At 45.0% G+C, this 12,500-nt stretch overlaps 1 protein-coding gene across 1 annotated transcript in view; it reads right to left on the minus strand.

Annotated features, from left to right (window-relative positions):
• Positions 1–5,604, minus strand: part of LOC125043718 (innexin inx2-like) — a 19,051-nt gene extending 13,447 nt beyond the window's left edge. The window contains exon 1 of the mRNA XM_047639960.1: positions 5,086–5,604. Coding sequence (XP_047495916.1) covers positions 5,086–5,448 — 363 coding nt within the window. The 5' untranslated portion in view covers positions 5,449–5,604. The remainder of the gene's footprint in view (positions 1–5,085) is intronic.
• Positions 5,605–12,500: the final 6,896 nt, after the last annotated feature.

Raw genomic sequence — 12,500 nt, forward strand, 5'->3', positions numbered from 1 at the left:
CTCTTCTCTCTCTCTCTTTTCTCTCAAACACACTCACTCTCTCCTCTCTCTCTCTCTCTCTCTTTCTCTCACACACACTCACTCTTCTATCTACTCTCTCCTTCTCTCTCTCTCTCTCTCTCTCAACACACACACACTCTCTCTCTCTTCTCTCTCTCTCTACGCTTCTCTCACCACAACTCCACTCTCTCTCTCTCTCTCTATCTCTCGCTCTCTCTCTTTTCTCTTTCTCTACTCTCTCTTCTATCACTCTCACACACACACACACAATCGATCACCTCTCCTCTTCACACACACACACCCCACAACAACACACGCACGCACTCTCTTTCTCTCGTTCTCTTTCTCTTTTCTCTCTTTCTCTCTCTCTCTCTCTCTCTCTCGCGTTCTCGCTCTCTCTCTCTACTCTTCTCTCTCGCTATACTCTTCTCGCTCTATCTCTCTCTCTCTCTTTCTCTCTCTCTCTCTCTCTTCTCTCTCTCTCTCTCCCTCGCTCGCTCTCTCTCTCCTCTATCTCTCTCTATCTATCTATCTATCTATCTCTCTCTCTCTGACTCTCTCTGTGTCCGTTTCTCTCTCTCTCTTTCTCTCTCTCTACTCTCTCTCTATCTCTCTCTCTCTCTTCTCTCTCTCTCTCTCTCTCTCCTCTCTCTTTTTCCAACACAAACACACAACAGACACCCACAGGATCGTCAAGTACTCTATTGCCCCCCCCCCCCCACCCCCCCGCTCATTATCATTATTCATTTACTTTTTATTAAAATGCACCGACGGAGGTCTGGTTATAACTTACAAAAGACCCAAAAATATTTTCTTTTCTATTTTTTTTTTTTTTTGTTCGCTACGCTCGCCTATCCTACCACCCTTCCCACCATTGCTCACCCCCCCCCCCCAGGAAAACATGAAATGACGACACTTCACACACATTTATGAATGTGCGTCTGTATGTGTGTGTGTGTTTGTATGTGTTTGTATGTGTGTATGTGTTTGTTTGTTTGTTTGTTTGTTTGTTTGTTTGTTTGTGTGTGTGTTTGTTTGTGTGTGTGTGAATGTATGAATGCATTTGTGTATGAATTAATGAATGTATGACTAAATGGATATATGTATATGTCTGTTGCATGCGTATGTATGTATGTAGAAATTATGTATGATGTATGTATCATGTTTGTATGTATGATGTATGCATGTATGTCTGTAGTATGTATTTATGTATGTATGTATGCATTTATGATGTTTGCTGTATGATGTATGCATGTATGGTATGTATGTATGTATGATGTATGTATGCTGTATATGTATATATATGATGTACGTATGTATTTATGTATGAAATGTAGAATGATGTATGTGATGGATATCTATAGAGGAAAGGACGATAGAGAGAGAGGAGGAGTGAGAGAGAGAGGAGAGAGAGAGAGAGACAGAGAGGAGCGCGGTGACGGAGAGGAGAGAGAGAGAGGTGAAGAGAGACGAGAGAAGGAGGAGACTGACGAGAGATGGAGAAGAGAGAGGATGACAGAGAGGAGGAGAGAGTGAGAGGACAGAACGACCCAAAGGAACTGACCTCTTCTTCAGCCATGTACGCAGGCGTATATGGGCGTTAGCAGCATCGCATCATTTCGACAATGACTTACGCCTCAAGAATTTATCTCCCTGTCATCCATACGCCCGCACGCCCGCACGCCCGCACGCCTGCTGAGCTTTCCGAAGCCCTGCCCAGTTGATGGCGAGAGAGCTTGCGTCAATCTTTCCATTAGGTATAGGGCCTGTGTGGCGCTTTAGAGATGCTGATGAGAGGATAAATGGGGAGATAAGAAGGGGGCGGGAAGGGGAGGAGGGAGGGAGGGCAAGGGCAGGGTGGAAGAGAGAGAGAAAGAGGAGAGATGTGGAGGAAGAGAGAGAGAGAGGAATGAGGAGATGAGGAGAGAGGGAGAGTGTGAGGGAGAGAGAAGAGAGAGGGAGTGGAAGAGGGGGGGAGAGAGAGAGAGACGAGAGAGGGAAGAGGGGAGAGAATAGAGAGGCGGAGGGAGAAAAGAGGAAAGAGGAGAAGAGGAAGAGAAGACGTAGAAGAGAAGAAGAGAAGAGAGAAAGGGAAGTTAGTGAGGAAGGAGAGCAGGAGAGGAGATGGAGGGAGATGAGGTGAGAGAGAGGAGAGAGACGAGAGAGAGTTAGAGAGATGGAGAAGAGAGAGAGAGAGAGAGATGAGGAGAGAGAGAAGAGAGAGAGGGCAGAGAGCGAGGAGAGAGATAGAAAGAGATGAGGAGAGAGAGAGAGAAAGTGACGAGAGAGAGTGAGAGAGGGAGAGGATGAGAGAGAGCTTGGAGAGAGGAAGAGAGAGCGAGTTGAGAGAGAGAGAGAGAGGAGATAGAGAGAGAGAAATGGGGGGGAGGGAGAAAATGGGATGCCAAGTGGGGAGAGAGGGAGGGAAAGAGAGAGAGAGAATTGAGGGAGGGAAGGAGATATGGGTAAGGGAGGGGTAGAAAAAGAGAGGGAGGAGGGAAGGATGGAGAGAGAATGGGATGGCGGGTTTAAAGAGAGAGATGGAAGGAGGGAGGAAGGGAGAGAAGGGAGAGGAAGGAGAGAAGGACAGAAAAAAGGGAGAGAGAGAGAGAGAGAGAGAGGAGGGACGAGAGAGATGGGGAGGGAGAAAATAGAGACTTGCCAGTGGGAGAAGAGGCGAGGGAAAGAGAGATGAGAGAATTGAGGGATGGGAGAGGATATGGGTCAAGGGAGGGGTGGTAGAAGAGAGGGGAGGAGGGAAGGATGGAGAGAGAAAGGGATGGGAGAGGTAAAGAGAGAGAGGAGGAGGGAGGAAGGGAGAGAAGGAGAGGGAAGGAGAGGAAGAAAAAAAGATGAGAGAGAGAGAGGAGACAGAGAGATGAGAGTACGAGCAGGAGAGATATGTGAGGAGAGAGAGATGAGAGAGAGGAGAGAGAGAGATGACGAGTGGAGAAGAGGAGATGGAGAGGCTGAGGGGCGGATGCGTGGGGAGAGAGATAGCAAGAGAGAAAGCAAGAAAGAAGGGAAAAAAAGAAAGAAAGAGAACGAGAGAAAGAGAAAGAAAGAAAAGAAAGGAAAAAAAGAAACTTAACCAAAAACACACACACACACAAAACGTAGAAACAGAGCACAAAACAGCCGACGATCCCCACACGAACAGACATAAAAGCGATGTTCTCTGTGCATTCAGAACCGCCGCGGAGAATGACATCACCACCGCATATAGCCGAGTGTGGTTGCCTGGTTGAAAGGAACACTCCAACGCCAACTCTGACCTTTTCCACGCATCCCCCACTCCGGTTCGTAAGTATTTCCGGGCCAACACACACAGAGCTGAGCGGGTGTTGTCACTACTCAGGTATGGACGGACTGTTGGTAGATTCTGTACGTTCCTGTGGAGTGACAACGCGACATTCCGGTGTGGTCTGTGGAGAATTCCTTTTAAATATCTCTTTCTTGGATTTTTCAAAATCTTTTTATCTTTATCTTGTTTTGTTTCATTTTTCTTTCTATTTTCTTATTTATATTCTTCTTCATTCTCGTTCTCGATCTTGTTTTCTTTCTCTCTCTCTCTCTCTCTCTCTCTCTCTCTCTCTCTCTCTCTCTCTCTCTCTCTCTCTCTCTCTCTCACTCTCTATCTCTCTCTCTCTCTCTCCCTCTCTCTCTCTCTCTCTCTCTCTCTCTCTCTCTCTCTCTCTCTCTCTCTCTCTCTCTCTCTCTCTCTCTCTCTCTCTCCCTCTCTCTCTCTCTCTTTCTCTCCATCTTCTCCTCCTTATATTTACGATCTCATCTTCATAACTCCTTCCACGACAAGAAATGAATAACTGTTCTTCTTTGTTCAAACTAATCAAGTTATTATCAGTTAGTCACGTTCACCTCCGTTCAGTTACGGTCAATAACTCCAACGTCCTTTCCAGAGCGCAGTTATCGTTAAGAAAAAAAAAATATATTTCTTCTTAAATTCCTTCACACTGAGACTTAATCCTTTCACGCCAGATCGATCATTTCATTTTCCTTTGTGGCGATATGTATTATGCTGGGGCTATGTTGTTCTCTATGTTGGTATGTTGTGTTCTGCTCTGTTTGCCGTTTTCATTTTCCCTCGTCGTGATATGTTGATATGTTAGTTTCTGGCCTGTTATCAACTTATTATCCTTCACACACACACACACACGCACACACACACACACACACACACACACACACACACACACACACACACTCACTCAAGCACACACACACACACACACACACACACACACATATATATATATATATATATATATATTCATAATCTTCATTAGCTTAAAACTAAGGAAAGACTAAGATAAAACTTAAAAGTTAATACCTAAACTAAGAAAACTAACTTAAAACTAACTACCAAACTTAAAACTTATAAAACTAACTTAAAAACTTTGTAAAAATACCTAAAACTATGAAAACCAACTTAAAAACTAAGAAAACTAACTTAAAACCTAAGAAAACTAACTTAAACTCCAAAAAATAAGCTCTTGCATGCCAATCGACTGAAACCACGAGCCGGTGCAAGTAACCTGTTGCACACTTATCATGAAATTGTTGCCGGAGTCACTAAACAGGATAACCCACTATTACAGGCCCCTCGTCCCTTGCTTTTACCTAAGGGACCTTTTACTTCAGTGGATTTTAAAGAAAGGATTTGAAAGCTGATTTATTTATATTTGTTTTCTAATTCAGCTTAAGGTTAGAGGAATATCCGGAGAGAAATTTTGATGAGGATGAGAAGAGAAAAGATAATGAAGAAGAGAGAGGCGAAAGAGAGAGAAGAAGAGGGAAGAATATTATTGTCTGCTTTCTATCTAACGCCGGCACTTAACCTGGAAGAGGAGGAGGAGGAGGAAGAAGAAGAAGAAGGAGGAGAAGAAGGAGAAGGAGAAGGAGGGGGAGGAGGAGGAGGAGGAGGAGGAGGAGGAGGAGGAGGAGGAAGAAGAAGAAGAAGAAGAGGAGAAGGAGGAGGAGCAGAACAAGAGGAAGAAGAACAAGAAGAAATCTATCTAAGATCGTCTTTAACCTGAAAAAGGCTCCTCTGAAGAGTACCTTCCTCACCTGGAAGAAGAGAAAGAGCGTCACCCACTGGTAGTACTTGTGGTGCCTCACGACGTACTGGTCCTCGGCCTGGCCCAAGCTGGCGACGCCTGGATGGGCCACCTCGACGCCGATGATGGCCCCCGTGAGCGCCGGGATGGTGAACGTCGACTGGATCCAGCAGTAGACGTCGATGGCCTCGGTCTCGAAGTCGTCGCCGATGCACGAGATCGGGTCGCCGAAGTACTGCCTGCTCGTCACCAGCAGACTGAAGGTGACCAGGATGATCATCGTCACCTTGTAGTGGAAGCGGAAGGTGATGTTGTCGATGCTCACGGGGTCGATCTTGAGCAGCGCCCCGAGTTTGCCGAAGACGTCAAACATTTTGGGAGGATTTGTGCGAGACGCCCGTAGACGCCGCCCCTATTACACGCACATACACAAGCCGCCCGCAAGCACAACCGCACTGACGTTCCTCTCTCCCTGCGCCCCGGCCCGCCCTCCGCGACGCGTGAGAGTCCGGGCAACACTCCCGAGCGACGGCAACTGTTGCCAATTCGTGCGACCGAACGCACTTCCACGCGGTGTTCCTAGTCGCTAATTCTTTCGATAATTTTAGTCCCTATTTTTGCCTGCTTCGTTGCAGCTGTCATGTATATTATTCCGATGGTTGTTTATAAACTGATTTGCATGTAAGATCTACGAAGGAGTTTGATATTTAAGGTCTAAAGTTGGACAAAAGCCAGCTGACCTGGGTACGTAGCGTGGGTGTTGAGCCCGTGAGTAGGTGGCAACACTTACCTGCCGGAATTTCGATGACACCAACACATATCAGTAACCTTTTCCAAGCAACGAGGCAATTCTTGAAAATATACATCATCTACTGAAAGAAAACAATATATATTTGTAGTAATGTAGTTCACGGCAGCTTGCATGAGAGAGAAAGAGCGCGGGAAAGTCATTGATGAGTCAGTAGATCTGCGCCAATGAGAACGAAGCTATTTAAGTCATCAAATACACATTAATTGACATCAACTGACTTCGACAGCATCTTCACTCGCATCATTTGTCGCCACAGTACAAACGCGCGCCACTATACGATAACGAAGAACGATTTTCCCCTCTTATTTTTGCTTACGTGTTCATATTTTTTTTATCGTTTTTTTTTTTTTATCGTTTCTTTGCATTCTTTCTCGTAATTTCCACCCTCGGATTTAACGCCTCAACAGAAACGAATCCAAAGGATCACACGACGCTTTGCGCATCTCAGCTGTTTCCATCAACGAAATGTTTGTCTTTCTTTTTCGTTTTTTTTTTTTTTTTTTTTCTCCGAATTCATGATAGCGAGCGTGACTCCTTCCCCTCGCCCTTGCCTTCCCCTCGTCTCCCTAAGTAAAGAAAATACACATCCTCGCTCACTCGTCTTTGATATTAAAAGATTAAGTGATATCGAGAGAGAAAAAAAATCCTTTTCAACACAGAGAATCAGGTCGTGACGAGTGCTTCAGTGTGGGAGGCATGTTGTGCGTAAAGTGTGTGTGTGTGTGTGTGTTTTGTGTGTGTATGTGTGAATTTTTTTAAAAAGTTTGTGTGTGTGAGAGTGAGTGACTTTGTGTGTGTGTGTGTGTGTGTGTGTAAAGTGTAAAGTGTCTGTGTCTGGTCCTAGTGCGTAAGGATGGTAAAGTATGTGTGTCTTTTATGAGCCTTTGTTTCTATGTTTTCGTCTTTCTTTATATTGTAATAGTGTTGAATATTTGCATACTTAAACACACACGTGCAAAATTGCTGCCGCCTCTAACTGCTGATGGTGATAATGATGATGGTGATGTCAGTAATAGTGATAATGGTGAGTTCATGGTGAATAGCATGTTGATGCAGATGACCAAAGTGATGGTGGAAGGGATAAGGATGATGATGGTGTGATGGTGATAATGATAGTGATGACGTGATAGTGATAGTAAAAGTTCATCGTGATAATGAAAATGGTGTGATGGTAGATGATGGTGACAGCGGTTGATGGTGATGAAGGTAGTTATGATGGTGATGGTGACTAGTAATAACAAATTTCGTCATAAAAACTTTGACGGCGATAATAATGGTAATAATGATATTAATTATATACACCAAGTTACAGATTAATTATAGATTAATCTGAATTACACCCGGCTTCTGATCGCCTGATAATGGTTTTAGAAAATTTATAATGAAAATGAAATATTTGTTTGTTAAAGAACCTTTTGTGAACACCAGGCAGACGAAACTTGCTGAAGGTCACTGTTCTTTTAAGTCTTTCCAAGTTTTTTTTAATCTTTTTTACTTTTTTTTTTTTTTTTACTTTTTTCAAACGAGCAAAATGCCTAAGAGGTGAAATGATTACAAACCTATATGTATTTTACTCACCGTCTCCTTTCTCCCTAATTCTTCCTCTCCCCTCTCCCCCTCCTCCCCCTTCTCTCCCCACTCTCCCTCCTCTCCCTTCCCCCCCTCCTCTCCCCTCTCCCCCCTCCCCCTTCTCTCCCCACTCTCCCTCCTCTCCCTTCCCCCCTCCTCTCCCCTCTCCCCCTCCTCCCCCTTCTCTTCCCTCTCTACCGCCTCTCCATTCTCCCACTCCTCTCCCCTCTCCCCTCATTCCCTTCTCCCCCTCTCCCTTTTTCCTCCCCCTTCTCCCCTTCTTTCTCCCATCTCCCTATTCCCCTATCTCCCCATTTTTACTACCCCGCATGCCTCCCCTTTCCCCTAATTTCTAAACTTACTCTTTATCGACCCTACTCTAATCCCCTCCCCTTTACTTTGCCCCCCCTTTTGTTGTTCCTTTCCCCCCCCCTTTCCCCCACCACTACACCCCCCCATAATCTCCCCCCCCCCTTTACATTAAAGGAAACACCCAGATGCAACATCTGTTTAAACCTTTTCCCCTTCCCTTCTTTTCCTCTCGCCTCCCCTCCTCCTCTTCCCCTTCTCCCCTTTTCCCCATCCTTCCTCTGCCAACTCTCCTCTCCCCTCTCCCCATACCCTCTTCCCCCTCCCCTCTCTCCCCCCCTCTCCCTCCTTTCCCCTCTTCCCCTCCCCTCTCCCCTCCTTTTACCTCTTCCCCCCCTCCTTCCCCTCCCTCTACCCTCTCCCCTACCCCCCCGCCCTCCCCTTGAAAACATTCTTGCATAAAAAGCCATGAGGAACCAGTCTGCCTGAGTAGGAATGCCTGACCTTCAGAGCTACCCAGACGCGAGAGACACGCCCCCCTCTTCCCCCTTACCCTCCTTTCCCCTTCCCTCTCCCTCCCTCCCCCTCCTTTTTCCCCTCCCTCTCTTCCACTCCCTCCTTTCCCCCTTCCTCTTCCCCACTCTCCTACAGCCTTCTCCCCGGGCCTCCACTCTGCCCTCAACTCCCCCTCCCACAATCTCCCCCTCCCCTCCTCCTCCTTCTCCCCTTGTCCCCTCTTTCCCCTTTTTTCCTCTTCCCCACTTCCCCTTTCCCTACCCCCTCCTACAGTAATCACCCTTTCCCCCCACCCCTTCTCCACCCTTCCCCTCCTTTCCCCCTCCCCCTCTTTTCCTCCCTCCTCCCCTCCCTTCCCCTCCTTTCCTGCCCTAACTCTCCCTCCCCCTCCTTCCTCCCCCTCTTTCCTCCCTCCTCTCCCATCCCCTCCTTTCCCCTCCCCTCCACCTCCTTTCCTCCCCCTCCCCCTCCTTTCCCCTCCCCCCCAACCAATGGTTTAGCCCCTGAGACTCGACCGGTTTTCCCAGGTAAAAAGAGAAGAGAAGAGAAGAGAGAGGGGATGAGAGAGGAGAGAAGATGAAGAGGAGAAGAGAGAGAGAGAGAGAGTAGATAAGAAATAGAGAATGAGAGAGAGAGAGAGAGGGTTGTGTGTGTGTCTTTTGTTACGTAAAAATGGCTTGGTTTGTGATTTTTTGGGAGGGGAGAGGGGCAGAGGGAAAGAGTGGGGGGGAGGTACTGGCTTGTTGGTGGGGTATGTTTTATTTTTATGTTTGTCTTTTTATGTTTTTTTCTATTTTATTTTATTTATTTATTTATTTGTGTGTGTGTTGGTTATATGTAAGTATGTTTTTTGGAGTGTGTGTGTGTGTGTGTTTATGTGTTTGTGAGTTTTTGTCTTTGTGTGTGTGTGTGAGAGAGAACTTTAGAGAGAGAGTGAGTGAGAATAAAAAAAGGGGGGGGGATAAAAGGGGGGGGGGTAGGGGTGAGAGAGAGGAGAGAGAGAGAGGAGAGAGAGAGGACCGAGAGGAGAAGAGTGAGAGAGAGAGAGAGAGAGCCTGAGAGAGAGAGAGAGAGAGAGAGAGGAGAGAGAGAGAGTGATGAGAGAAGAGTGATGAGAGAGAGATGAGGAGAGAGAGAAGGAGAGAAGATAGATAGAGAGAGCGAGAGGAGAGAGAGAGAGAGAGAGAGACAGAGAGAGGAGAGAGAGAGAGGGGAGGAAGAGAGGAGAGAGGAAGAGAAGAGATGAGAAGAGTGAGAGAGAAGGAGAGAGAAATGAGATTGAGAGAGCGAGGAGAGAGAGAGAGAGAGAGATGGAGACGAGGAGAGAGAGGAGACGAGAGAAGAGATGATGAGAGGAGGAGACGGAGAGGAGAGAGAGAGAGGGAGGATGAGAGAAAGAGATAGAGAGAGCGAGAGAGAGAGATGAGAGAGAGGAGAAGAGAGTGAGGAGAGAGAGGAGAGAGAGAGAGTGAGAGAAGAGGAGAGATGAGAGATGAGAGAGAGGAGAGAGAGAGAAGGAGGAGAGAAAAGAGATAGAGAGAGCGAGAGAGAGAGAGAGAGAGAGAGGAGAGAGAGAGAGTAGAGAGAGAGAGAGAGAGAGAGAGAGAGAGAGAGAGAGAGAGAGGATTCAAGAAAGATAAATAGACAAATATAAATTAGAATAGATAAATACGCAGACAGATAGATTGATAAACAATAACCAAATCTTTTTTTTCTTTTTCTTTTTCGTTAGTTAACGGAAAAAAATATGTATTTCATGAAAAATAAATCGTATCTGATATTTCTATTCATTACATGATTTAATGTTGATAATGATAATGATGATGATAATTTATAATAATAAGAAAAGTATTTATCTCTCACTACACACATGTGATTACACACACACACACACACACACACACACACACACATACACACACTCACACTGTCTCTCTGTCTACACACACGCATATATTGATACTTGTGTACTCTCTCTCTCTCTCTCTTTCTTCCTCTCTCTCCCTCTCCCTCTCTATTTATCTTTCTATATATCTATTTATCTTTTTATATATTTATTTATCTAGATATCTCCATCTATCTATATATCTATCTATCTAGATATCGCTATCTATCTATCTGCCTGTCTATCAGCTTATCTGTCTGTCGTCTGTCTCTCTCTCTCTCTCTCTCTCTCTCTCTCTCTCTCTCTCTCTCTCTCTCTCTCTCTCTCTCTCTCTCTCTCTCTCTCTCTCTCTCTCTCTCTCTCTCTCTCTCTCTCTCTCTCTGTGTCTGTCTCTATCTGCCTCTCTCTTACTGTGTGTGTGTGTGTGTGTGTGTGTGTGTGTGAGAGAGAGAGTGTGTGTGTTTATATTTATGTATATATATACATATATATATACACATATAGATAAATAGATAGAAATATAGATAGATAGATATTTGCATACACATGCACTAACACATTTTTACATACATTACATGCACGCATTCAGTGTTAATTCCCCATGCAGTAAGTCACACACATAAGCGTCGACAGCCCCACGCAACACGGGTTTCACTGAGTCATCTGCGGTCAGGCTAATGTTTCCGTTGCACATGCATCAGGATACGTGCAATCGATAACTTCTGAGGGAATATCTTCTTGTTCTTCATCATCTTCTTCATCATTATTATCTTAATAATATTATCTTAATTATCTTCACTTTCATTTTCATCATCTTCAGATTTATTACCATAGTTATGAAAATGATCATCTTCATTTTCATGTTCATCGTTTATATCTTTATTATATTGATCATCATCATCATTATCATCATCATTATCATCATTATCATCATCATCATTATCATTATCATCATCATTATATTAATCATATTCACCATCTTCATCTTCATTATCATCTTCATCTTCATCTTCATCTTCATCTTCATCTTCATCTTCATCTTCATATTCAACTTCATCTTCATCATCATCTTCATCATCATCACCATCATCATCATCATCACCATCACCATCACCTCCACCCCCCTTTCACCCCTCCCCCCCTACCCCCTCACCATAGCCCACCATGACTCACCCCTCACCCCCCCACCCCCCCAACTTCCTCCAACCCCTTTAAATTTCACCAACATTGATATCACAGCCAAAACTCTCTTAACGCTGATTGACAACTTTATCGTCTCCTTAACCGGATGACTGAGTGAGTAAATTCGGTTTAGAAGAGAGAGAGAGGATGGGTCGGTGGACGTGGCTGATTATTATGCAAATGAGATTCTGTGTAAACTGTTTGGCATACGGAAAGAACATCCGGTCACGCAAGGCATTCGAGTACACATTGCATATGCATGTTCTCTTTGCAATGTTGGTGGTGATGGTGACGTTGGGGAAAAAAATGGTGGTTATGGTGATGATGGTGGTGATGGTGGTGATGGTGATGTTGGGAAAAAATGATGGTGGTGATGATGGTGATGGTGATGTTGGGAAAAAAGGATGGTGGTGATGGTGGTTATGGTGATGTTGGGGAAAAAGGATGGTGGTGATGGTGGTGATGGTGATGTTGGGAAAAAATGATAATGATGGTGATGATGGTTGTGGTGAAGGTGATGATGATGATGGTGATGTTGGATAAAAGGATGGTCGTGGTGGTGAGGGTGGTGGTGGTTAGGGTGCTATTAAAGGTGATGTTGGGAAAAAATGGTGTTGATGGTGATGATGGTGGTGGTGATGAGGGTGCTTTTATATACTACCTTGGGGAAATGAATGAAGCAGATGTTGAGGATGATGATGGTGAGGGTGATGATGGTGATATTAGGAAAAAAATGATAGTGATAGTGGTGATGATAGTGGTGGTGTTGATTGTGATGATGATCGGAAAAAGTGATGGTGGTAGTGATGGTGAGAATGCAAGAGCGAGAGAGAGCGAGAGAGAGCGAGAGAGAGCGAGAGAGAGAGATAGAGAGAGATAGAGAGAGATAGAGAGAGATAGAGAGAGATAGAGAGAGATAGAGAGAGATAGAGAGAGATAGAGAGAGATAGAGAGAGATAGAGAGAGAGAGAGAGAGAGAGAGAGAGAGAGAGAGAGAGAGAGAGAGAGAGAGAGAGAGAGAGAGAGAGAGAGAGAGAGAGAGAGAGAGAGAGAGAGAGAGAGAGAGAGAGAGAGAGAGATCAAAAGAGAGATATATAAAGAAAAAAAGGATGGATAAAGAGAGAGAAAGAAAACAGAGATATGCACAAGAACA

Source organism: Penaeus chinensis, chromosome 3, assembly GCF_019202785.1.
Source record: "Penaeus chinensis breed Huanghai No. 1 chromosome 3, ASM1920278v2, whole genome shotgun sequence".
Classification (NCBI taxonomy): Eukaryota; Metazoa; Arthropoda; class Malacostraca; order Decapoda; family Penaeidae; genus Penaeus; species Penaeus chinensis.